We start from the raw sequence: 27,070 nt of genomic DNA on the forward strand, positions 1-27,070 counted from the left end.
ATGCTGCAGGATCAGTGTCACTAAGGTTATTATTGGCTGTTCTTCAGTTTGAAGCAGTCTAATATGACCAAAAATGTATTACATTATCAAGCAGTAATAGTGAGATTCATTCACAATGACTGCTTGATATAATTAATTAAATAAATGTTAAAAAAAATGTGACAAATAAAATAAAAGCGTAAAAAAATAAATGTAACAAATAAAAATGATGATATATTTAAATATATTTATATACTGTCATTAATATAAAAATTAACCCATTACAATGAAAATCTGCAACTGATCTGCAGATTTGTTTTTCACTCTAAGGGGTTCATTTTTTTTAATTTAACCCCCTCATCAGAGTGATGCTCAACATATGTCACTGTCACTAAGTGTAACACTTAGTGACAGTGACATTGTATGCCAGGTGACCACTTTTAGCTGATAGAGAAAAAAAGATTAAAATGTTAGGTTTTAGTTTTAGGCCGAGTAGTACAGAAAAATGTCTAGAATCCTAGGGATGTGAGGTCTTTCCAAATAAAGGACAAATAAATGAATGTATTTAATGCATTTTTTTTAAAAATACTACAAAACAAAAACGGGGGAAACTGAGTTTTCTTTACGTTTTTTCCTCAATTTTAATATTTTATTTGTCCTAAGTGAGGCGTTAGGTACACATATGTGATATAAATATATAGCCCTATCTGTCCTCTAAAAAACAATATATAATATGTGTGGGTGCACTTTGTAAGAAAGTATATTACTGCCGTGGAAGAATCGCACAGCAAAAATGTCAAACGTGCTTCAGTCATTAACAAAAACTAAATACAAGCTCAGTTATGAAGGGGTTAAAAGAGAAGTAAAGCCAAACCTTTTTTTTTTGGCTTTATTTCTCTTTTGGGTCACAGGAGTACAATATATGGTCAGGCTCCACCCTGGCTGCCTGATGGACATCTGGCTCTGCCTTCCTAGAGCCAGAAGCAGCCATGCCCACCCCATCCCCTGTCTGTACCTCCAATAAGCACTGGTGGAACAGAAAGTAGAGGAGGAATCCCTGGGGGGAGCGGTGATTGACTGTCACTGTTCTCTGCAGAGGAGACTATGAGCTGAGCAATCAGCGGTTCATGATCGCTCGGCTCTCGGTATACAGAGCTGGCCTGTGAAAGCTGCAGTGTCTCACACTGGCCCTGGGAAGAGTATATTTTACTCCCCCAATACTTCTCCTTTAACTCTCTTTCTGTCCTGGTGGCCATTGTTACCAGGATTAGATGCAAGGAAAAATCCAAAATATTTAGTTTTCACTGGAGCAGGATTAGAGGGGAATTCTTACAATGGGGACCCTTGTTCTAGCGACAACTGTCAAAGAGGGGGTTTCTCTTATTTTGGAGAGGTTTCCTCTTACTTTCTGTTGTGTCCCTGGGGCAGGAAGTGAAGGAAAACCTTCCCACTGAGAAACAGATGGCAAAAGAGCTTGACAGGTGTTTTACCATTACCTATCCTTTTCAAAACAAAAAAAATTGTACTTATATAACTACTTGTTATTTAAGGATTATTTGATTGTCACAGGCAACACTTAAAGCTTATTCTTCATAAAGAGATCTGATCATTCAGAACATAACTGTCCGACTCAGGAAAAACCTCATCAATCTCTGATTTGTGTGGCCTCCTTTGGTCTTGTTAAGTCTTGAAAAATTCCATTAGGATTTTCAATAAGGCAGAAAACAATATAACACAAAGAAATGAATCATTCACTAATTCAGAGTATGGCAAATTAAAACCTAATTAGGTGCTGTGGGTTGCTGCCCTTTCCACTGCTTTACCGTATCAGCCCAATAGCATGTATGTGCCTTAATACAAACATCATCAAAGCATCCAATACAATGGAATTATCACAGCCATATGCCTGTGTGAAGTATAGCGTGACAAAAGGCTACTCACCTCTGTACACTTTACTGTTTTATCATGAGCTTCAAAATCAGTTTCCTGGCAAATCCTTTCACTTGGAATCCCTTCCATGGATTGGCCATCAACAGGGCTTATGACTCTACAGAAAGGAACATGAAAGAATAAGCAATAAAGTCCAGGGTATAAACATATGACAAGAAACACAATGGTCCTAAGAAAAGTACTGCAGAATGGACACCCACCTAGGGTGAGCACATGTGGAACAAATTTTCAACTGATCCTACACAAATTTGATAAACGAATGTAATAACCTGTTACTTTAATGTACAACAATGACTGGAAACAACTGATAGGTTAGCAGATAATGAATGAAATGACTTTAAAACACAAAGGAAAGCTATTTTTTGCAGATTACTGTTAATGAGAGGTTATTAATGTGAATGATCACACAAAGTGGTGCACTCACTGTGACATCTGTAAAATCAGCTACATTGCATATATTTCACAATAACTCCCAGGAAAATGGTCTGCATTTTATACATGTTTGCATATACAGGGCAAAGTCTCTCCTCCTTGCCCATCCCTGATTCACTTGTACTTGCTTTCCTAGTGTTCCCTAGCTCTTCTGTTGCATAAACCTGCTTAGTAGTGGGGAATCATGTGACCTCCTCCCAGGATGCAGTGCTTGGTTTACGTTCAGGAAATTCCATTTCAAAATTCAAATGGTAAAACTAGACGAAACTTTGAACGACATTCGTCAAGTCTCCGATAGCATTATCAAAAGATCTGACAATATTTTTAGTACCAACGTCCGTACAATTTTAAACTTGTATACCCAGCTTTAGGGTGCAGCAGAGAAGAAAGAAAACTAGCATTCTAATTGCACTGTATACAGTATATACCCTTTATTTTGTTTCTCTTCAGGCTCCACCCATTGGATAATGACTTCTTCAGACAACTCTCCGGAGTCGATTTTCCCACATGTTATCCGGAAGTCCTTTTTATTTCTCAAAGCTTGCCGTAAAGCTTCCATCATTTCCTGTGTTATTTGCACCATCACACCATCTAGGAAATATATATAACGGGAGAGATGATGATAAATGGAGAACTCAGGAGAAGATAATTCAATGGCAGAGTCAAAGGGACTTGCCATTCTCACTAAAAAAGCATATAAACCAACTGTCTTTGTCTTGACAGGGAGTCTACAATCACATTGATAGAGATAAATAAGAAGTAGGAAATCTTTCCACTTTTTCTATAATGCAAACACCCCCCCCCAGCCCTTGGACATAGTGAAAAAAAATCCATTAGAGTTACGCAACAAATACAGCACTCTTCTGCAAATTTTAAGGCAAAACTGCGCCATATATTTTACAGAATGGAAAAACAAAACATCAAATTTGGCAGGTGCAAACATTTAGGCCTCATTCACACACAACGCAAAAGTAAAATTGAATATTGTGTATATACGAGCGTATGTGCGTATATGCATGCACTATTTGCAATCCCACAATGCATCATTCGTAATGAACTGTATGCGCAGAAATACGCTGCCCGGACGCATGTCAGTTCCATTCTGTTTTTGCGCATTTCTACGCTACGCAAATATGCGGCTCCATACGCAGCTATGTGCATGGAGCCATTTATTTGCATATGCTGCATATGGTACAGTACGCGCATATACGTGCGGCAGTGTGAATGTGGCCTTAGCCTCTTTTAAATCATTTTCATAGCATTATTGATTGACTTTTATAGGGCTGCAACAACTAATCGACATAATCGACTATAATCGATTGAAAAAGTTGTCAACTTTTTCAATCATCGATTAATCGGCTTCCAATTAGTTGGCCCTGCTCACAGCTCCACACACGCTGTGCGCCACATCTCCTCCCCACCTCACACTTGCCGCTGCCAGACCCGCCCGCATCCACGATCCACACGCTGCACCTCCTCCCCGCCACACCGCCTGCCCACATCCACGATCGGCACAGGGACGCGGGGAGAAGTAAGGAGGAGCAAGTGTGGGGGGATGACAGCCGCCGACAGACAGGCCCGATCTCAGAAGCGAGTTGCTGGAAGACTGCTCAGGTAAGCCTGCACTTTCCCACACATGGTGCTCTATAATGTATTGCTGGGATGTGTATTCCTCTATAGCTGATGGTACATTGGGCTGTATATTATACCATCAGCTATAGAGGAATACAAATCCCAGCAATACATTATACACTGTATGTATAATGTATTGCTGGGATTTGTTGTATTTCTATATAGCTGGTGGTATTCTGCATTGTGCTGTATAGAGGACTACAAATCCCAGCAATAATACATTATACAGTGCAATGCGGAATACCAACAGCTATAGAGGACTACAAAACCCAGCAATAATACATTATACAGTGCAATGTGGAATACCACCAGCTATAGAGGACTGCAAAACCCAGTAATAATACATTATACAGTGGTGCAATGCCGAATACCACTAGCTATAGAGGACTAGAAAACCCAGTCCTCTATAGCCGGTGCCATTCTGCATTCATTGCTCTATAATTTTACACTTTTCATTTCACTATATTGCACACCACACTTTTTTTTTTTACTTCCACCGCTCCAAGCTTGCTGTAGTGATGGACTACAATCTCAATACAAACTAGTAGTCCCATCACTGGAGCCATTTTAAAAAATGTATTTTATTTTATCCGATTAACCGATTAATCGTACTTAATAATCGACCAACTAATCGATTTTGAAAATAATGTCCAAGTGCCATTGCTCTCCTGACCGGTAAGTTCCTTTAGGAATGGGTGGGTGCCACAGTGGCAAATGGATGGCGCCGCTCAATATCAGAAAGGAAGGGGTCACTGGCAGTGCAGCATGCTGATCAATTCGCCTTTACTGATGCATGCTCAGTATCACGTAACTCGACATTTCATCGCCATGCAGGGTCCCTTTCATCAGGCAAAACAGTGTAAGTTAGTCGCATAGATGGCGAATCGCCAAGGACCACCAATATCATGTAGGAGGAAGAGGAGTGAGTCGCATGCTCCCTCTACCTGAAAGTACCAGAATGTAACTTCGCTACCAGAGGAACAGAGCAACGGTAAGGGAAGGGAAAAAGGGGAGAGCATTTAGATAAAGTGTCCTGTATGGGCAAATCACATCTGATTTTCAGGGTACCATTTTGGGTGCATCACGGCTCTAGGAAGTGCCTGCATTAAAGTCCAGCTTCCAGATCGCTAAAGATCTGGAAGTAGTGGTGGAAAAAATAGAAGCAGGATGGAAAATCTGCTTGAACTAACAAAATTCTAACAGTGAATGTGGTTTACGTTCAGGAAACTCCATTCATTTCAAAAATCGAATGGTAAAACCAGACGAAAGTTTAAACGACATTCGTCAAGTCCGCTCTAATAAATGGAATCTAAGAGAAACATTATAAAGAATCTCTATCAATCACCTAAATAAAAAGTCCAATAAAAGATGTTCCTGCAAAGACTATAGTAAATACTTATCTCTCCCCACAGCCTTGCTGCCGAATGCATTTGTAATGAAGAGAAATTGGTGACTGAAGGCTCTCCAGAAACTGACACTTCAGTGTCCATCTCCTATGTACCCCAGTGCTTTCTTCCACCAACCCCTAGTGCAGGGGTCAGCAACCTTAAACACTCAAAGAGCCATTTGGACCTGTTTCCCACAGAAAAGAAAACACCGGGAGCCACAAAACCCTTTTGACATCTAAAATGAAGATAACACTGCATATATTATTTTTTACCTTTATGCAATGTATAGCATGTATATAGGTATATGTGGGCTTAGTAACGCACTGGACTCTGGGCTTAGTAACGCACTGGACTCTGGGCTTAGTAACGCACTGGACTCTGGGCTTACCTGAGACCCCGCAGAGCTCACCTGAGAGTGACCCTGCAGAGCACACCATAGATCCTGCACAGCCCATCTGAGGCTCTCTATGGTGGGCTCTGCAGGGCAGGTGGGCTGGTCGCCGGGGTCCCTTTCCCTCTACCTCTACCTCCTCCCAACTCCTCTTACTTGCTGCTGCTGGGGCCTGGCCTCATTCACCCCCTCCCCTTTCACCTCTCCCAATGTCGCCCCTGGTACAGCTGATAGAAGAGGCCCCCCAGGCTGCCCAGACCCCTCACATGGGTAGCGGTGTTCTATCAAAGTTTGTGACTGCGTTACAATGTGTGACCGGTGATGTGGTCACACATTTCAATTTAATCCTGCCCAAGCATTTCAACGCTTTCTCAGCAAGGCCCCTTCGGTAGTTCCGCCCCTGGACAGGGAGCCGCAGCAGCAGAGGGATGAAAGAGCCACATGCGGCTCCGGAGCCGCAGGTTGCTGACCCCTGCCCTAGTGCTATACAAGTCGGTGAGAGGAACCACTGAGCGCAGTGGGAAATCTGGAAGAGGAATTTTAGGCGGGAAGAGGTGTTTACTATCTTCTTGCAGAGAATTCCTTGAAGCTAAATGTCCCACAGTGAAGATGACACTGTCTTGTTTCGTAAAAGGAAAAGGTCTAACTGCAACTGTAAAATTTCTCAATCAAAACAATTGCATGAAAATCTGTGGGTATATCCCAAATATGCAGTGAATGTCAGACAACCTTGCAATATCTCTGAAGTCAATGCATTCACCAAAGAAAAATGGGAAACATTTAAAGTGCAAAAGGACAGACTCGTAGCTAGAGAAATGAAAAGAGAAAAAAAAAAAGTCGCTGCAACTGAGATCACCCTGAGGAGGAGTGACTATTGTTTGTGGGGGAAATGAACATCAATTTAATAGTAGTGCTTATTTCATACTTTTTAAACATATTGTGATGTTTGCCTATTGTTCCTTCTTTTCACATATTTACATAATTGCGACTGTTCTCCTAGAGTGGTAGCCGTGCAACATTAGACATCTTGTCCCTATACTTTCTTGCTTTCCCCTTTTACATTTCTTTTATTTTGCTTTATTTCTCTACTCCTTAAAGAACTCTCTTTCACGGCTAACCACCACCAAATAAAGTGCAACATTGCTCCCCAAGTGTACCCCAACAAGTTTCCCCACTAATCAGGAAACAGAAGAAATGAAAGTGTTTTGGTTTTCACAATATAAAACCTACATGCTTACATACCTTCTACTATGCTAGACTTGGCAAGGAAGCCAGATGACGTTTTCAGAGCACCATTGAAAACAATAAAACTTGCTCCAGTAACTGTGAAGGAAAAACAATACACCGTTAACAGTGGCAATAAATGCATTGCATGAGGTCTGCAGAAAGGGAAACCAAAGCTGGCCATTCACTGAGCAAATTTCCACCAGTTCTTGATGAACCGTTTGAAATTTGCTAAGTGGGCATCCTTGTTGGCAGCCTTCATCGCGTGGATGGATCTACCAGTGTATGGTTAATATAGCTAAAGTGGTCAGCTCCCAAATTGCTGCAGAGGGATTTTAGCATATGACATACAAGATACTATACTCTAAAAAACAGACATAAACAGACATATTTACAAAATAACATTATACTGCATAAAAACTACAATTTGTACCTTCAAGGACATTGTAATTCCAAGGAAACGCTACACACAAAGCTTTATTGTTGTAAGTTATTATAAAATTGTTGCCATCTGCAAAATGCAGTTAAAGGTTTTACCTTTCTGATCATGATCCATATTGGGTGTAACATTATAAAATGGTTAGATCGCAACCCCCTCCCCACCCACACACACGCCCCACTTACCTGAATCCTGCAGTTCTCCTCCCCGCAGGCTTGTTTACATTTTTTAATTCGGCACGGCTGTGTGTTGATTCGCCAATACAGCCTTATTATCCATTCACAGATCCTTTGACAGGATCTGTGAATGGAGAAACTACGAGCCCCACCAGTAACTGCAGCAGAGGGACTTGTAGTTCTGAATGGAATACAAGTATGGTGACGTCACCACACTTGCACTCTCATTCATTTTTCTTCCTGTCCATGTTCTTAAATGTCTGTACCAATGTATGAACAGGGACGGGAGGAAGAGCCTGCAAGAGCTGGAGCATTCTGCCACTGATCATGGTTGCAATGCTTCACTGGCTCAAAAAAAAATAAAAAAAAATGCACATTTAATCTAATGAAGTGTGCATTCATTTATTTTTTTAAAGGTGGAATGTCCCTTTAATGTGATATCTGTCATCAAAGCTTAAAGTGGCACTCCAGTCAAAGCCTTATTTAGCTTTGAATAGAAAGGGAAAGGGCTGGAAAATCTATTAGGCCTTCCTTGCTGTCTGTTTCTCTATTGAGTTGTTTTCCCCTCCAATTCTGTCCTAGTAACAGGTGCCAATGAACAGAAAGAGAGGGGAAATCTCTCCAATAGGGATACAGAAAGAAGTAAAAAAGAAATCTTTTTAGTAGACAGAAGGGTAAGGGGTCCTAATAAATCTAAAGAGCCAGAATCATTTGTTGTCTGCTCCTGACCTATGCTGGAAACGTATCACACAATTAGCACAGGCCCATTGTTCCCCTTCATGCCATGCTGCAGGGGAGGCGCAGCAGCTTGCAAGACTATAGGACCTGAACTGCTTTGTATCTGAAAGTAAAGCACACCTAATGGCTAATGACAGCAGGTCTAAGAACCATATACAGCACGGAACACAACAGAAAAATGATCACCTATGAATTGCATGGAGAAGCATAAAGACCCAGCGATTACATCGCTAGATCTAAAATACAGTATGTTATAAAAAACAAAAACAAATGTATTTAAAAATGTAAATAGCATGTTTATAAAGGGGAAAAAATGAGGAACCAGTGAAGGCAAAATAGAAGCAGATTAAGCTTCAGCTTTAACATACAGCCTGCAACATTCAAGAGGAATCCTACCAAAACACAACCAACAGAAGCATATCATATATACAGGTAGCAGGTAATCGAATTGATGACTGTAAAAAGAAAACACAGAAGTGGAGTTTCTCTTTACAGTCAAGTAACTTGCATACAGAGCAGGTTTGCGTCCACAGAAAAAAAAACGTTCAGCTTCATGACAGGAAAAGTGTTCTTGAGGATGCTGGAAAACTTCCTAGTATGTAAAAAGGAAAGAAAAGGAACCTTGATGTCACTGAATGAAAATATGACAGGATAGGACAGAATCCATATAAAACATTAAATGTCATTTTTGCATTAGATCAACTTGTATTTCAGGAATAGTGACTTTATATACTAATCATCTCATTTCCAGTCCTCACCTTGTCGTGACTGGCCAGGGACACTGCTGGCTTGTGTCTGGTAAATTCCATTGTTGTTTTGTACACAGACCAGATGAGAATCTGCCTGCATACTGAAGCTGGCACCGATGCTTATGACGTGTTCATTGCATGAATGAATTACCTTCAGTATCTATGAAAACATGAACCACATAGTTAGAAATCTATACACCACGATTCTGATCTAATGTGCACCTGGCTATCTGACATTTCCAGGTATGCTGGATAGTGCAGCTGCCACTATGAACTGCGGTTCATCCCGCCAACCCCTTTGTTACTATAGGACACAGTAGTGATGTGCGGGAACTACAGTGCAGTGGGGGACACTGTTCCCCAAGACACCCAGAAGTGCTGGATAGGAGTGGTGGCCATAGCTTGGAAACAACCTCAACCTTTAAAGGCACGGTTTTTTGGCAGGGAGCAGCTAATGCAAGGGTTGCTTTAAAGCCTTGGTTCTCAACTGGTGGGTTGTGACCAAAAAGTGGGTCGCGACCCCGTGTTCAGTGGGTCATGCCTTCCACTTTTCTAGGTGAGAGGCACCTCTGCCTCCCCCTAGCGCAGCACTGTTAGTTCTTGTGCCAAGCAAGCATTCAAAATATGCTGCCTGACACAGAGTGTCAGCTTGAGGTGGGATGGGATGGGGTTATATCCGTGAGGGAGCTCCATCCATACGTGCATTGCTTACAGCTCCCTTGCTCCCTGATTATACTGTGGAGTAGGGATCGACCAATATAAATTTTTGCAGAGCCGATACCTGGCCGCCTTTCAGGCCTATAGCCAACATCAGGCGTCGTTATCCTGCACATTTAAAGTTGTGAAAAATCAACACGATTTTTTAGTATACTGAGACCTGCAGATCCCGGTAGACCACACAGGCATGCTGGGACTTGTGCGCCTCTGGAGATCATAAGTATACTGGGGCAGGTCCTACTCCCAGTATACTTGTGGTGTCCAGAGGACAAGTCCCAGCATGCATGTGAAGTTACCTGTGGACTTCTTGTCCCAGTATGCCTGTAAGGTCACCAGGTACTACAGGTCTAAGCATGTCTGTGTGATCACCCAGGGTCTGCAGGTACTGGTATACTTGTAGTCTCCAGGAGGAACACAAGTTCCAGCATGCCTCTGTGGTTACCAAGGAGGACTAGGAAGGAGATCACTCTGCAGAGGCAGCGTACAGTACACAGGCTAGGGACCAGGCTCTACAGGACACTGGCAGCTGCCCCTTAAATATTGTGACAGGCAGTGGGGGAGGAGATCATTCTGGGCGCCTGTACCACAGGATATTGGGCTGGCCGCTCTCCCTTGAATATTGTGACAGGAAGTGGAGGAGGAGATCATTCTGCAGGAGAAGGAAGAGGTGCACAGGCTGGGGACCTGCTGCAACAAGACACTGGCTGCTCTCTTTTGAATATCGGCAATATCAGTAAGATGAATACCGATGCCGGTTATTGCATTCATCAGCCATAATAATCCGCATTGCAAATAATTGGTTGCCCCCTATTGTATAGCTATGTACATGTGGAGGTAAACAGTGTGGATGAGCTCAGCCCGCAGGCACCCATTTTTCTTCCCCGATATGTGGCCGTAAAGGAGGGGTATTGCAACATGTTGCATCTATCTATAGTGTATGGCTTACTGCACACAAATAAAAGGTTACCCCAACCTTGTAAGCAACCTCAGCACTCCAACTTTTTTTTTTTTAAATTCTTTATTTATAGACAAAAAGGGTGGTGTACAATGCATGGAAGCTCACGCGAAGGCCACATGGTCTCGCAAAATAACAGAACAACGGACAGTGAGACTCATAATACGAACATGGTAACATGTGGTAATATTAGGTCCAGTAATCACATTTGTCCCCGCCCTTAAGGCAATTTTTTAGGTGAATCAACGTAAAACCAACATTAACGTCAGGGTGAGCGGTCGGGCCCAGCCCCACATTATGGGCGGCCAAGCCCCCCACGATCACCCCAGCACTCCAACTTTGATGAAATTACAAAACACATCCCGCCTCTGGCCTCATGGCTGTGGCTATAAGAATCTTGCAATGCCTCATGGGACTTGTAGTTTCACCACAGCCGAAGTGCCAAGGTTGCCTACCCTTGTTGTAAGTGCTTTTCTTTAACACACCCTGATATAACACAATACCAGTACTATACATTGTATAAGTTGTGTCTTGTACAGTTCCTTGAACAGTGATATGGGTTTTCCAGAACACACTGGTTTGATTAAAAAGTTTTTACACACCTCGTTGTGTCGCCATGAAGGGATCTTGATGCAGCTTTTGCCCATTTCCATGTGAATTACTAAACCATCTACATGTGGGATCGTGTACTGGTAATTTCTAAGGTCCTGCAAAATCATAATATAAGACAATCACACGTAGGTCCCTCTCTACGAGTTATATTACAAAAATGTATTAAACACACAAATGTACATCATTACTTACAGTTAATAGATTAATGATCGTGTGTCCAATCTCTCCATATACAGATTTTCGTTGTCTCTGACTTGTTATGGGAGAAGGGTATACTTGAGGAAAAAAAACCATCAAGGATTACTGTAATAAAGTGTCTTGACCGTGCTCAGGTAATATGTCAATCACTTGTTACAAAATATTTTACAGCCATACAATCCGAGTAAATGTCTTGATTTAATTAATCAATATGTGATTACGTTCTTTGTTTAGTTATATGAATTATAAGTATATAAGTACCCAGGGAAGGTCATATTTGCACATTACATGTGCAGGCTCTGGTTTCTGCCTTGCAGTGCTACATAGAAGATATGCTATACTGCTCCTTCTCACAATGCACATTTATGAGTCAGCTGACTCCATAAAAAAAAAAAAAAAATTGTGGCGAATATATTTTAACACAGTAACTGCACTGAGCAACTGAGAGCTACCCTATAATTAAAGTGATCCTGTGCCCATATCATGCACAATAAAGTATTTATATATTCTGAACAAGCAGTAAAAACACTTTAAACACACCCTCATTCATCTCTGCATCTATAAGCATTGTAAAGAAATTCCTTTTCAAAGTTAACAATACAGCAGCGAGTTTATCCAAGACTAGCAGATTGCCAACCTTCTCATGTAAACAACCAGTATTTGTTTCTAAGCTGTTAGGACCCATTCAAACTACTGTGTTGTGGCAATGCACGTTACCAGCGTTCATTCTGAATGATACTCCAAAGCACCCTGGAAACGGACGTTACCTAACATATACGGACACTACTAAATTTGGCCTGGCCAACTAGGCATTGATAACCACCAGCAATAAAAAGGTCACGACAAACTTATCTTCAACTCTTAAAAAGTCTGGCACACAAAACTTACCAGAGCACTCAGCTCCCAATCTCAGCATCAGGCGAATGGGAAAAACCTTAGCCCAGGGTACTTCCATTTTCTGAATGAGAACTCCACACAAGAAAGGACTGTTAGGAACAGGCAATCCACTGAGCTCCTGAAAAGTCGGTGTAAAGAACAGGACGCCGCCATGATCCTTACTACTCAGAAAGCTTTCTGTGAATGTGATATTGTCCAAATTGCCTATATATTTTCCTGTTGAAAAATTAACATAATTGATGAAAAGGGCAGTGACATGCTTTCCTCTTAGTGGCAAGATGGCAATTTTTTTTATCTGTCGCAATAATGGAGAAACCTTTAAGACATGGAGCTTGGTAATGGTGCACTAGGTACAACGCATTAATAATATACAGGTCATACACACAAGGAGGAGCAGGTGAAAGGATTAATACAAAGGCCACATACAGTGGGAGGATGGGGCTGGGGGTGTTAACGTGCAGATGTGCTGGATAAGGGAGCTGAAGGCATTCATATAAAAGTCACTAGAGTAGGGCTGCAACAACTAATCGACATAATCGATTATAATCGATTATTGAAAAAGTTGTCAACTTTTTCAATAATCGATTAATCGGCTTCTGATTAAGCAGAACAGAGCTAAGATTTATTCATTACAAGTATTGATATAGCGCCAACAATTTACACAGCGCTTGACCTCAAGGAGCTTACAATCTAAGGTCCCTATTGCCCACACATACAGGGCCAATTCAGACAGGAGCTAATTAACCTTCCGGCATGTCTTTGGAGTGTGGGAGGAAACAGTAGTACCTGGGAGGAAACTCGCGCAAGCACAGGGAGAACATGCAAACTCCATGCAGATAGTGTTCGGACCAGGATTTAAACCGGGGACCCCCAGTGCTGCAAGGCTCACCACTAAGCCACTGTGCTGTGCAAGGTGTACAGGAGATAGGTGTGAGGGTGAAAGGGTTAAATAATGATCCCACAACCACAGTAATTAACCCTCCTCCCCCCCACCACCTAAATCTCCTGCTTATGAATGATTCCTTCAATCAACAGATCTTCCATTTATCCCTTCCTCCCACAACTGAGAGTGTTCTCAGAGGTTCTAGAGTGTTTGAACTTGTGGTCGCTGTGATTGGCCATCACAACAATTACAAGGTACAGTGTACATTGAAGGGAATTTATCAAAACTGGAGCAGTTGCCCTTAGTGACCAATCAGCTTCTCTCTTCAGTTTGTTCAGTTAAACTTCAAAATGCAAGATAGAATCTTACTGGTTGCCATGAGCAAATGTTTCGGTTTATGTCTGCTCCAGTTTTGATAAATTCCCCCACTGGGTTTGTCATCTGAGCTAATGACAGCTTGATTATACACATTCCCCAGGGCACACTGGCCGCCCATGTGTGTTTTCTGAATTGACGACTATATACGGCACTCCAGAAATGCACCTCCTAGCCGTTATTTTTCCAATACAGCAGTTGGGAGGTGATTCATTTTGCCAAAATGGAGTTGAATGGCGCCTTTAAAAGGCACCTGCAAAGCTACCTGATCTCTCTTAGCTCCCTGATTTTGAACTGAGTGACAAAGAATCAAAATTAAGGCGATTATGTGCAGCTAGGAAGCGCAGCAGCTAGCTGAACCTGTTTCTTTGTCCTTAATAGGCAAAGCATAGGTTCCTTTCAAGCACATCGACCACGTGGACCCTGGGAATCTGTTCAGCCCTGTACCCTCGGCACATTAATAAGACACGATGAGGTTATATTTTAACATGATGTATAAACATATACTAGGTTACCTTTCTGTGCATCCTTGTAAATGAGCACCATAAGTTTAAGTATATCCTTTGGGACAGTATCTTCATCCGGTAAACATTTTAAAACAAATATAATTTCTGGCTGACCTAAGCCATGTAATCCGTTTGTAGCAAAGAACCAGCACTTTTCTGAAGCACCTGAACAGGAAGAAATCCAAACACAAGATCTTTTCAATGCATTTGGCTCTTATAAGTATGACAAGTATAACAAGATGGCTGCCACATCATATGACCTATGACCTTTATATTGCAATAAGTTCTGCAGAGCATAGGATTCTACCACTGGATCAAGCTTCATGAGTTTTTGTCTAACATTGCACTTATTACAGGCAATTGAATAAAGTGGCGGAATAATAATAAAATTGATAATAATCTTAACAAAATCAATAGGTGTCCTGCAACTTCGTTGCTTGGCCACCTAAATGGGATGATGCTTACTTACAAGTTACTATCTTGACATTCACAAGTAAGTTTGCATTCAAGATGAAAGTCAAGGGATTGGGCCCATCTTCATTCAAAAGCATCATTACTCCTGCATGAGTTGGACTGTTCTCCACCACGGCGTCTAAAATAAAACAGGTTAAGGGGTGTTATATCATGTTTCCAAAGAATGCAATCAATGCTGAAATATGTTACTGTATATAATACAAGATGACTATTAGTGTTTTGTTTTTTTCAGCATGAATAGGCTTATTTTTAATCTCATGTCATTCTTATCAAATAAACAGATAAACCAAGGTTAAAAAGGGAAGTTCCTAATAAATAGAATATTTTATTCAATAATGTACTGTGTGTTACAAATAAACTTATCGACAGCAAACTTTCAGATTTTGGTTTACTGTTTTGTGACAAAGAGATCTGACTGGTTACCGCAATTTCTACTAAGTCTGAATAGTAAGTGTTTAAGAGCTGCATAAACTGTTGGCGCTATATCAATCCTATATAATAAGAATAGTAAAAAAAAAAAAAAAAGGTTTCCTACAGCAATCAAGAAAGTCAAAAAACTCTTCTTTATGGCCCATTCACACTAGCCGCATACTAAACAACCAGTGTGGGCTAGTGTCTACTGGGTGCCGGTGGTGGGGGCTGTGCTTTACATTGCTAAAAAGAAAACACTGTTTACCTCTTTTTTTCTTTTTAAAGTGCCATTTCAATCAATCCTATGCTCCATTTGTCTGCGTTTTTCCGCAACGCACCTGAAAACGGTGTTGCAGTGTAAACAGGGTTTTTTACATGCCCCCACTGTGACTGGTGTTGATCAAGTGCAGAAACAAGTCAGTCAAGGTCCATAGTGTAAATGGGCCCTTAATGTTCTCACAAGCATCTGTGAAGCAGTAAAATATGAAAGCCTGAATCTAATTGGTAGCTATAGACAACATGGCATCCTTTAGTTTGTTTTCCCAAAATTATTTATTATGGGGATCTCCCTAAACTATCCAATCAGCTTGTATCCAATTAGGAAGCCCGTTGCACTGCATAGTTGTTGGGGAGATCAAAAGATTATTGTACAGGCTGTAATGTGCACGGTGAGCTTTAGAGTTAAAGTGACACTAAACTCAGGAGTTAAATCTTAAAAATACATTCAGGAACCTTAACTATTAACATAAATGTATCTTATTTGTGTATCACTCAGCTGTAGATCCTCAAATCATCTCTGAATTGGTGCTGACACTGTCCTTCCTTCTGGAGGGTGGCTACTTTTCTTCACCATGGTTCTTGTGTGTGTTGTAAAGTAGCCACCACTCCAAGCTCACTCCAGTGATGGACTACAATCTCATATTTAGTTTATTGCTTTGTATTGAGTTTGTAGTCCATCATGGGAGAGAGCTTGGAGAGGTGACTACTTTACAACACACACACATGGGGAACAAAAGCAGTCACCCTCCAGAAGGAAGGACAGTGTCAGCACCAATTCAGAGATGATTTGAGGATCTACAGCCGAGTGATACACAAATAAGATACATTTTTGTTAATAGTTAAGGTTCCTGAATGTATTTAAGATTGAACTCCTGAGTTTAGTGTCACTTTACGGTAACTCTACACTAAACAATTTCCTGTCGATCTACCATCAACTAAGTAGTGCAAAAGTCTGCCTGGTTTAATACAAATTCATTGCACTGCTTAGTGTGTCTTCCTATTACATAGTTTTGATAAATCTAAAGGAGGTTTGTACAATCAGATATGTATAGTGTATGGCCAGCTTTACTCTGCCTTAACTGTAACACATCATGCATGCAACATGTCTGCACACAGTTACCTCCACTTTCTCCACTAGCCAGTAGAAGAGGCGGAAGGCCTAAATCATCAACTGGAATAAGACTTGTCTCTCTGATAACACATTTATCGATCCCACACAACATTCGATAGTCTTTTGGCGAGGATACACTAAAGGTGTTAGCTGCTTCATCAGAGGCAGATGCCTGCTCTTCAGGCACTTCAACAGAGGTACCCGATATTTCCGGTGTATCAGATTGCTTTGTACCGTCCTGGAAAAGGCCAGCAACTTGCTGCAAGAAAATGAAAGTTCATTAATATTACACTGCAAATATTCCAGCTCCAACACACAATAGTATTTTATCTTTGAAATGCCAAAAATCTAAAGAAATAAGACCAATGCTGCAAAATAAAAATAAAAACCCTTGATGACCATGTAGGCTTCAATCACCTTGATGAGGTCATTAAAGCCTAGATGCCCAGAGTATATGTTGCAGTGTCCGAATTGGCTGGTTTCTGCATATAAAGCTTTTATTCAGTACGTGGTGTAAATAAATACTGCACTCATGTTTTTCTATTACAAGCTGACGAATGGACAAAAATGTGAAAAAAATTATTTTAGTTAAAACAGTATTTTTGTAGCACTGTATAGTCATCTTTTGTATTCTTAAACATTACTGACTTCACCAAATCTGGGAAAAGACATACAACCAGTGAAGTCAGAAAAGTCTCAGTTCTTGCCCTCCTTGTTCTTTAATCATATCTTAAATTTGGCATTCTTCTTAGTGATCATGGGGCAACATGGGTTCTTCTTCTCCTCCTGCATAGCTGCATATAACAGAGCAGCGCTTTGGTCCCTGTGTGTGTTGTAAAGTAGCCACCGCTCAAAGCTCGATCCCATGATAGACTATAATTTCAATACAAATTAGTAAACTAAACATGAGATTGTAGTCCATCACAGAAGCGAGCTTGGAGCAGTGACTACATTACAACATACACAGGGACCATGGGGAAGAAAACTAGCCACCCTCCAGAAGGAAGGACAGTGTCAGCACCAATTCAGAGATGATTTTGAGGATCTACAGCCGAGTGATACACAAATAAGATACATTTTTGGTAATAGGCAAGGTACTTGTATGCATTTTTAAGATTTAACTCCTGAGTTTAGTGTCACTTTAACAAAAATGGAGTTGTGCTTTAAATATTTCACTTTAGGAGCTGATACTTGACTTAGATTTCAACAGCAATGCTGCCAATCTGCGCTTCATGTGTGATTACAAGGCAGTGGTTTAGACGTTTAGTCCAAATATAAAATGCCCCTTGTCATGGGAACATTAATCAACATTGCAGCAGAGAACTTGGTACGTGCAACAGTGTTTCTAGTTCTCGGACCTGCTGCCAATCAGAAAAATTAGCAATAGAGTTATTGTCATGATAAATTACACACACCGACACTGCTAAACTTGGTCTGGGCATACGTGTTAAGAAAACGCAGGTCATGAAAGGGTTAATGTCTCCTAATACGACAGTAAATGGTGACCACCAGCAACAAGTCTCACCAAGGCACAATCTGGAGAGAGTGGAGAAGCTGCATCAGAATCCGGAGTAGATCTTTTCCCAACGGCGGCAAGTTTACTTGTATCAGCAACTTCTCCATTGGGTAATAATCCATCAGCAAACCACACCCTCTTCTGTTCCTTCTGCATCAGGCCTACAATTAAAAAAAAAAAAGAAACTAATGACAAAGCACTGTCTAGAGAGAGAATTTAGTATAAGCCAAAAAATATTTTCATAAGGGAGTTCAAAAAATAAAAAAAAATCCACATCATCATTAAGGTCATAATAAAATACAGATAACTTACGAAAGTAGCCCAGTATGTTATAGTCTACCACTTCAGCTCTTATCGGTGTGGAGATAAGAGCTTAGTTGTAGATGTTAGATAAGAAGTTGGGATTGTCATTTCAGTAACTGATATTTAGTCCGCTTAGGCTGCATGAGTCTGAAAAAATGAGTACATTTAAAACAGCGGATGGAGCGGATTATAAATGGTACCGCTATGTCAACACTGCTTGGGAAATAGGAATTTTCAATTAAAAGGCAATGTATTGTCTCCTCAATCATTTTTGTACAAGTGCATATAAAAAAGAGGACAACTAGATTTTCCAGAACTCTGGGCAGTACAAAACATAATCCCTGCATTGCGGCTCCCCACACACTGCAAGGGTTGACTGCTCATTTTCGTCTAGGTAGTAAAATAACAAAGATATACTCACCTGAACCTGGCACTCGGCTGGATGCTAGATCGGTCCCTGCAGCCTTGCTCCCCCTTCACTCCAGCGGTCTAAAACCCTCCGAGTCATCACGTGCAATACAGTGTACTGAACATGAGGATGCCGAGGGACATACAATCACTGGAACGGAGGGGAAGAGAGGATGCAGGGAATGGTCTAGCAGCCAGCTGGGGCGAGGTTCAGGTGAGTATTTCTTTGTTACTTTATCCCCGAGAGGAAAAATGAGCAGTTAATCCTTTCAGTGTGAGGAGAGCCCCACGGCAAGAGTTAATACACATTTTAGCTGGAATTCTGTTTTACGGACAATGCTTCAGTTCCAGTAGAAGTAGTGCAGACAAAAAAAAAAAGTAAATTGACAGAAATGTTGAGTAACATTGCCTTCTGCAACAGAAGAAAACAGTTTTTTCCAAAAATGCCCTGAAGGAAATGAAATACAAAAGTCTGCTATACTGTAGAAAACCCAAGACACAAGGCTGGTATGCTGCACAACTGCTCAGGCGCTGAACACACACACGAGCACATAACAGATAAGTCACATACAATGAATAAATATGATGTATTGGAGATATTTTCTGTATTTCAGAAATGACAAGTGATCTCAGAAGCCTCATACCTTCCTTCAGGGGATCTCCTGCAGCTGTCCCGACTACAAGTCACCCACAGCTTCGGCAAAGTATGGTAAAGTCACCCATAACCATCGTTACCTGGCTGCTGCTATGTTTGCTAGTGTCACTTCTCCAGTGACCCAGATCAAGGCAGAAGCTGCTCAAGCCAGACCTGTATTCCGAGTCACACAATCAAGCAACTGTTAGAATAATTAGTGACGCACCAAAATTCCTAGCAGGATAAGGTCAATGTAGGAGATACTGATAGTGCAGCCTTATTGCACAATTCCAGTCATTTTACCCATTTCACTACTAAACATCCCCGAGAGCAACACACAGCAGTCTCTGCCTTCTGTAAATGTCTAGGTTTCCTGGACAAAGGTCACTAAAATATCTCCAGTTAGTCTTAATGGTAACAGTGTTTCTAAGAATCTTCCAGGACAGCAACCTGAGAGATGATGATGTTTCCTGTAGACTGAAGAGCCAATCAGACAAGTTTAAAAACCCCTCCCACCCCCCCTCGTCCCTCAGTTGAGATTACAGTAGAGTACTTCCACCAGTGCATGGGGGGGAAAAATTAGACAACATAAATCCAGTAAGGGTGGGAAGTAAGCTTGCTGTCCTGGAAGATTCTTAGAAACAACGTTACGACTAACTGGAGATTTCTCCAATCATCTTCCAGGACAGCAACCTGAGAGGATAAGCAAGATAAAACACAAGTCTACCATAGGGTTGCAAGAGACCTAGTAGAATGGGCTTTTAAGGGAGTTGAGATACTCATATCCTCCTTCCTAGAGATGGCTTGCCGAATCTATCTAGCAATGGTAGCTTTAGAAGCCATGCTACCTTTCTTGTAACCACCAAATAGAACAAATAATTGACTGGATTTTCTAAAATCCTTAGTAACCTCTAGGTATCTTAGAAGACATCTTACATCCAGATTATTAAATTTTTCCTCACCAGGAGTCAGAGGATATTCACAAAAAGAAGGTAAAATGATCTCCTGGGACCTATGAAAAAAAGTGGCTACCTTAGGTAGATATAGTGGATCCGGTGTGAGTATAATCCTGTCTGGGAACACTGTAAGATAAGGCTCTATAATAGATAATGAAGAGAGATCACCCACTCTTCTGGCTAAAGTATCGGCTAACAGAAAAGCCATTTTTAAGGATAACCATTTAATAGACAAATCTTCAATAGGGATGTTTAGTAAGACCTGTAAGCACTAAAGACAAATCCCAAGGATGAAAAAACTGTTTGGACAAGGGCGTAACATGGTCTGTGGATAGGGAAAAATGTTTGATTAATATATCCTCTGTCAATTTATTGTCCAGAAAAACAGAGAGCGCGGAAATTGGTACCTTTAAAAAGGCACTAACTGCCAATTTATTTTCTACACCATCTTGAAGGAAATCCAGAATAACTGGAACTGACGGAATAGAGATTTGCTTCTAAATTCACCATGATAAAAACACTTTCCAAACCTTGTTGTAGATCTTTCTTGTTACATACTTCCTACTGGATAGAAAGTTGTCAATAACCCTTTTAGCACAGCCTTTGTTTTCTAGGATCCTCCTTTCAACATCTATGCCGTTAACTGGAAAAAACTTCGGGTCGTGAAGCCACACTGGGCCCTGAGACAAAAGATCCGGTCTGAGGGGCAGAATCCAAGGAGGCTGAATTGATCTTCTCTGTAGTTGCAGAAACCACATTCTTTTGGGCCACCATGGAGCAATAAAAAATGAGTGTGCAAACTGACCGACTTAATCTTTTAATTACTTGAGGGACAAGAAAAAGAAGCGGAAAGGCATAGCCTAGAGAGAAGTCCCAGTCTTGTGACAGGGCATCCACGCTGATGGAATCCCCCTCTCTTGAAAAAGAGAAAAGAAGTGAACCACTTTCCTGTTTTTTCTCATTGCAAATAATTCGAGTACTGGAACTCCCCAACGGTCGACAATCTGGGAAACAAATCTCTGGATGAAGCTGCCATTCACCCTGTGAAATGGGTGCTCGACCTTAAAAAATCTACTACCACATTGGATGTCCCTTTTATGTGGACTGCAGAGATGGAGAGGAAATGCTGCTCTGCCCAGAGAAGGAACTGAACAGTTACTAGTAGAAGACTGGGGGACCTGGTACCCCCTTGAGGGTTTAAATAGGCTACTGTTGTAGCATTGTCTGAAAAGACCAGTATTTCCTGCCCTTCCAACTTGTGCTGCAAAGCTAACATGGTCTGCTTTACTGCTAACAACTCTCTTAGGTTGGAAGAGGCATTCATAAATTCTGGGGCCCAAGACTCCTGAGCCTGCAACCCTTCAGAATGAGCTCCCCAGCCCCATGAGCTTGCGTCTGTCATGACTTTTATGGTGGTCTGCTTATTCCAAGGCCTTCCTTTTGACAAAGTTAGTGTATTGAACCACCAAGTTAGGGACTGACGTAAATCAAGGAGACCTTTTCCTCCAACGATTCTTTCCGACGATCCCAATGGGACAGAAAACATTGAAGGGGCCTGGAGTGCAATTGAGCCCATATTACTGCTGGAATTGCCGAAGTCATAACTCCTAGGATTCTCATAATTTGTCTCAGGGATAAGAGAGCTGCCATTCAAGAGTCCTGGACTAGGTTCACAATACCCAAAACTTTTTCCTCTGGGAGAAAATGTTTTTGGTTCACCGAATCGATCGGACACCCCAGAAACTTTCTGTATTGGGATGGAACTAACAAGGACTTTTCCAGATTGATCAGCCAACCCAGACTCTCGAGCGTCTCTCTGACTATCCCCAAGTTCAGCAATATTTCCTTTTCTGAAAGGCCGAACAAGAGGATGTCATCCAAATATGGAATTAGGGAAATCGTTTGAAGGTAGAGGTAGGGTACAACCTCTGCAAGAGTCCAAAAGGTAGGGCTCTGAAATGAAAGTGTAGGAACCCCCCCCCTTTGTTTGAAAAGCAAACCTTAGGTACTTCTGGTGTTCTGGAAAAATTGGAACATGGGAGGTACACGTACTTCAGGTCCAGTGTGACCATGAAGACATCTTTCTGCAGGATCTTCCGAACCAAATATATACTCTTCGTTCTGAATAGAAGGTATTTGTTCAATTTCTTTAGGTTCAGGATTAATTTGAACTTCTCTCCTGGCTTGGGTACAAGAAAAATATGGGAATAAAACCCCTGAAATACTTGATCCTCTGGAACTGGGCTAATCACATCCTGAGAAGCAAGATTTGCGACACACTCCTGTAACGCAGCTGCCTTTAAGTGTCCCTTGGCAGAGGTGTCAGGAAAAAAGTTCGAGGAGGGGGATTCTGAAATGCTAACCGAAAACCTAATAAATCTAGTATGAACTGACTGTTATTTTTTTCCCCAATAATGATAAAAAAAGGAGAAAGTCTCCCTCCCACCTTTACCTTGGTGTCATTTTGATTCCTTGATGGAGGAATCAGGAGAAGCAAAGAGCAAACCTCTTTTTTACTTAGGTTTGTCAAACAGCCATCTTTTTCTCTGTTCATGAGGTCTACCACCGAGTCTTTTCTGATCTTGTGGGCCTCGAAAAAACTGATGGCTCGGACCAAAGAGTAACTTCCCTTCAAAGGGTAACCCACACAACTTGGATTTTGAGGAAACTTCACCAGCCCAAGATTTCCACCAGATAGCTCTTCTAGCCGAATTAAGAAGAGCTGCAGATCTAGCCGATGCTCGAACCGATTCAGCCGCAGCATCTGCCAGATATGCAACCACTTTACTCACAACCACCAGAGAATCTATTACTTGTTCTGAAGGGGCTCATTGGCAAACATGCCTCGAAACTCTTTGTAACCATAGGTCTAAATTCCTAGCCACACATGGTCGGGGTCATAGCCGAGGAATTCGTATCCCTTACCTTACGTAACAAGGCCTCTGCCTTGCGATCCTTGCGAAAACTTTTTTAAAGATTGCGCTGTAGCCACCATTTTATTACACATACAAGTCATGAAATCGTGTATAAGGGAGGAGGATTCACTTATCATTAGCTTCTGTATACATTGTTCACAAAGTGGCTTTGAATAAGTGAAAGGTAACTTTATGTTACAACTGCTACAACGTTTCTTGATAGTTTTTAAAGTGGAGGTAGAAGGTGGACCTGCAATCTGGGCTGCTGTCTTATCTCCCAAATGCGCTTCCTAAAAGAGAGAGGCATAAGATACCATATCAGGCAGTAATCAATACAGCCACTGGGAAGGACAAGGGCACCCACCACCTAAGACTGCACCAACAACCCCCACGTCCAAGATGATCACTCCCCGCTACCTCAGACCTGGGCCCAGTCATCGCCGGCTTGATTTCCTCCTCCATGTCAGCCTCGGCGGTGTGCAGCAGCTCCCCTCTGATCCGGACGGTAAGAAACACAATCAAAAACTGAGGGACGAGGGGGGTGGGAGGGGTTTTTAAACTTGTCTAATTGTGCTTCCTGTAGACTGAAGAGCCAATCATCTCTCAGGTTGCTGTCCTGGAAGATGATTGGAGAAAATATAAGTGAAAACTGGTACCATGGCTCATCCTATTACCTATAATAATACTCAGGGGTAGACAAATTCTGGCCCTCCAGTTGTGGTGCAACTACAAATCCTATTAGGCTTTGCAAAACTCTGACACGCCACAGTCATCACTCCCAGAGGCAGCTGCATAATGGGATTGGTAGTTTCACCACAGCTGGAGGGCAGGAGTTGGCCTACCCCTGCTATATGTACTGGTGAATCTTATAGAACAGTTGGATTGGTCTGAAGGATTTGCCCGGACAAGGAATATAATGCATTCAAAACACTCCCATGGACCTTAAACGTCTTAATACTTGCAACGGTAGTCACAGGAACATCAAGCTGCTTGGAGATGGTCTTCAAGCCTCTACCTTCGACATGCTAATCTAGAATTTTCCCTCTGAACTCCTCAACTCTCTACTTTGGTTTCTGTATTCCTTTCCGGGTGAGGTACACACAATGATACCCAACAGCAGTGACTACTTTTCTCTGCTTAAGGCATCATTCACACGAGAAACGGGCAGCCCGTACAGATTCGTGCGGCGTGCATGGCCGTATTGGGCCGCTCCCGGGAAGGACAGGTGCTGCAGCCTGGCCTTCTCTATGGGAGTACGGGGCCGTATACCGCCCTACGCTCACCCGACCTGCACGTCGGTACGGGTGTCCCTGCTCAGATGCTGACAGGATCCATCCTGTCATCGTACGAGTACGGACACCCGCACAGACGTGCAGTTCGGGTGAGCGTAGGGCAGCGTACGGCTACTTACTCCCATAGAGAAGGTTAGGCTGCTGCGTGTAAATCACACGCAGCACCTGTCGTTCCCGGGAGCGACCAGATGCGGCCGTGCATGAAGCACAGATCTGTGCGAGCCGCCTGTTTCTAGTGTGAATGAGGGTTAAACATGCTGACCCTGACAGATTACAAGATTGAAGACATGTGTGATACTAACTATAGAAAACAGTTAGTTTGAAATATCACTATGACCCAATTATTTATAATCTGAACAAAGCTGCCCAGGCCATTTTAGAAAATCTTTTATGTATAAGTAATAATTTATCTTTTTTTCACACTCTATGACATACCACAGACATGCATCATCACTTTTTAGGATGAATGAAGCATTGTTTCAATGAGCTGTAAGGGTACCAACAAATGTATTCATGTCTTTATAGCCACACAGGATGGACCTGCTCCATAATAACACTCATGTTTTTTAAATGGGTGTCCAATAAATTCACATAGGTGTGATGGTCAGATGTCCACACACATTTGATCATATAGTTTCTATGGTTCTTTAGGAGAATCATTGTATGTGTCTCATACCATTTGTCATTCTAAGCATATGGTAAAAAGAAAATGAATGATACTTCCTAGCACTATAAGGACAGCACAATAGATTGTGGACTCTGTATCCTTTTCCTACATTCTCTACCAGAATGATTAGGAAGCTGGTTCTGATAGAAATCTACATATAAGCTTAGATTAAACAAGCATCTAACTACTTGTATGTTGACATTTACCTTCACCTCCAAGATGTTTAAGTACTGAGCCAGCCACCACAACAGTGGGTGGAGGAGAGTTAAGTGTACCAGCTGCCTGGGCCTGTACCCAAGGTGGAATGGTAGAATAATACTCAGAGGGGACATTGGGGTTTGGACTAGGAGCAGTTGGGCTCATCATCCTCTTAATAGCCTGAACTAAAGGAAGGAAAAAAAATAGATAACATATCGGGAATCACTAGCTGGCTGCTGAGAAACAGTGGAAGAAATAGTTCACCCACAAAGACAGGAAGAAGTGAAAGAGTCAGGACCAAAGGATTTCTACCTAAACACCCAACAAAGAGCACACACAGATATTTGTGGATCGTGAGCACACAAGACAGGACAATTTTCCCAGGTAGACTGGCTCATTAACTTTTAGGGGTAATTCAAGAGGAACTCCAGTCAAAACTTAATCAGCAATGTTTTGTGGAAATTTACCGGTGACCAGTTCCTGTTTTAAGATTTGCTATTAGGCAGAACAATTTGGCCATTCTCGCACAGGTGCTGGATTTAGAAACTCGGCCGATGCCCATGTTACTTTAGTCAGCACTCTGCCTTAGTTTGAAGGTTGTAAACAATGTTCAGGTCAATGCACTAAAGGGACTACGTTTCCCTAAAGGTTTTACTTGGTAGACCCATATGGACCTGGTGTTCGGGGAAGGTTGCTCTCAGCAAGAGTCATCCCGTGGCTCCTTAACAAACACTAGTGTGACAACTACCTAACAGTGTCACACCGTCTTCAAACTACAGAAACTTTGAGATTCTGACAGTGTTAATAACCAATTGGTCGGTGGAAAGTTAAAAATGAAAGCATACACCAATAAGTAACATTTCAATTTCCTGTTCCAACAACCGGCAATTTAATGAAAGGGTGATTCATTGTGAATTCTGATTACTACAAATGAACATAGCTACTTTAAACTAGTTTCTAACCTTCAGTAAAAATCTTTTTATACCTCATGTCAAGTACCCAGGACTTAGTGTTCTAAAACTAAACTGACATTTTTGTTATGACAAGAGTCCCCCTTAAAGAGTGTAAGCAGAAGATTGCTCTAACGTTTACTATCCAAATACAGTTGAGCCTCAAAGTGTACAATCTTTGCTACTAAGATGTTCAGTTATTGGTTATCACGTTCATTTTCCAGAATGATCAAAATGTATTTATATTTCCCTGAACATATTAAATAGGGTATTTACAAAGGTACAAGCTATCCTTTAATCGGTTCAGCTACCCCGGCTGAGTGCAGACCACCTGTTTGTACTCTGTTCAACCGGGTGCCACCGAAATTTGCTTCTAAAAATTTCTTCAGCCTGAGCCCACACAACGTGGCCACGTTCATTACTATGAGGAGTCATACTCTTGACGGCCTTCAGTGTTCCTGCAGAGTGCTCTCCACATAGGAATGAATAGGGTCACAACAGGCATGTGCAGGCTGAAGACATTTTCAGAAGCAAATGGGCACATGGGGCCACGTAAAGAACATTGATGGTTCAAGGATGAAGGCGAGTATCTGACCATGTGAACTGTACTTGGTGGGGGTGGCTGCATTCATTAAAGGACAACTTGTACCAAATGTACAGTTGTCCTTTAAATAAATAGCTACTTAAATATTTCTAGGGCTTATTGTACAACATA

At 41.7% G+C, this 27,070-nt stretch overlaps 1 protein-coding gene across 1 annotated transcript in view; it reads right to left on the bottom strand.

The window, feature by feature from the left end:
* The window catches only part of ZFYVE16 (zinc finger FYVE-type containing 16), a 45,137-nt gene that overhangs the window by 7,330 nt on the left and 10,737 nt on the right, over positions 1 to 27,070 (bottom strand). Inside the window, exons 5-16 of the mRNA XM_018565206.1 lie at positions 25,414 to 25,590; positions 18,042 to 18,193; positions 16,526 to 16,775; positions 14,711 to 14,833; positions 14,251 to 14,406; positions 12,469 to 12,693; positions 11,575 to 11,657; positions 11,373 to 11,477; positions 9,108 to 9,258; positions 7,015 to 7,095; positions 2,790 to 2,952; positions 1,921 to 2,026 (exon numbers count right to left, since the gene is read on the bottom strand). Of these exons, the coding sequence (XP_018420708.1) occupies positions 1,921 to 2,026; positions 2,790 to 2,952; positions 7,015 to 7,095; positions 9,108 to 9,258; positions 11,373 to 11,477; positions 11,575 to 11,657; positions 12,469 to 12,693; positions 14,251 to 14,406; positions 14,711 to 14,833; positions 16,526 to 16,775; positions 18,042 to 18,193; positions 25,414 to 25,590 (1,772 nt within the window). The remainder of the gene's footprint in view (positions 1 to 1,920; positions 2,027 to 2,789; positions 2,953 to 7,014; positions 7,096 to 9,107; positions 9,259 to 11,372; positions 11,478 to 11,574; positions 11,658 to 12,468; positions 12,694 to 14,250; positions 14,407 to 14,710; positions 14,834 to 16,525; positions 16,776 to 18,041; positions 18,194 to 25,413; positions 25,591 to 27,070) is intronic.

This window comes from Nanorana parkeri, unplaced genomic scaffold (assembly GCF_000935625.1).
Source record: "Nanorana parkeri isolate BGI_ZX_2015 unplaced genomic scaffold, ASM93562v1 scaffold822, whole genome shotgun sequence".
NCBI classification, from domain to species: domain Eukaryota; kingdom Metazoa; phylum Chordata; class Amphibia; order Anura; family Dicroglossidae; genus Nanorana; species Nanorana parkeri.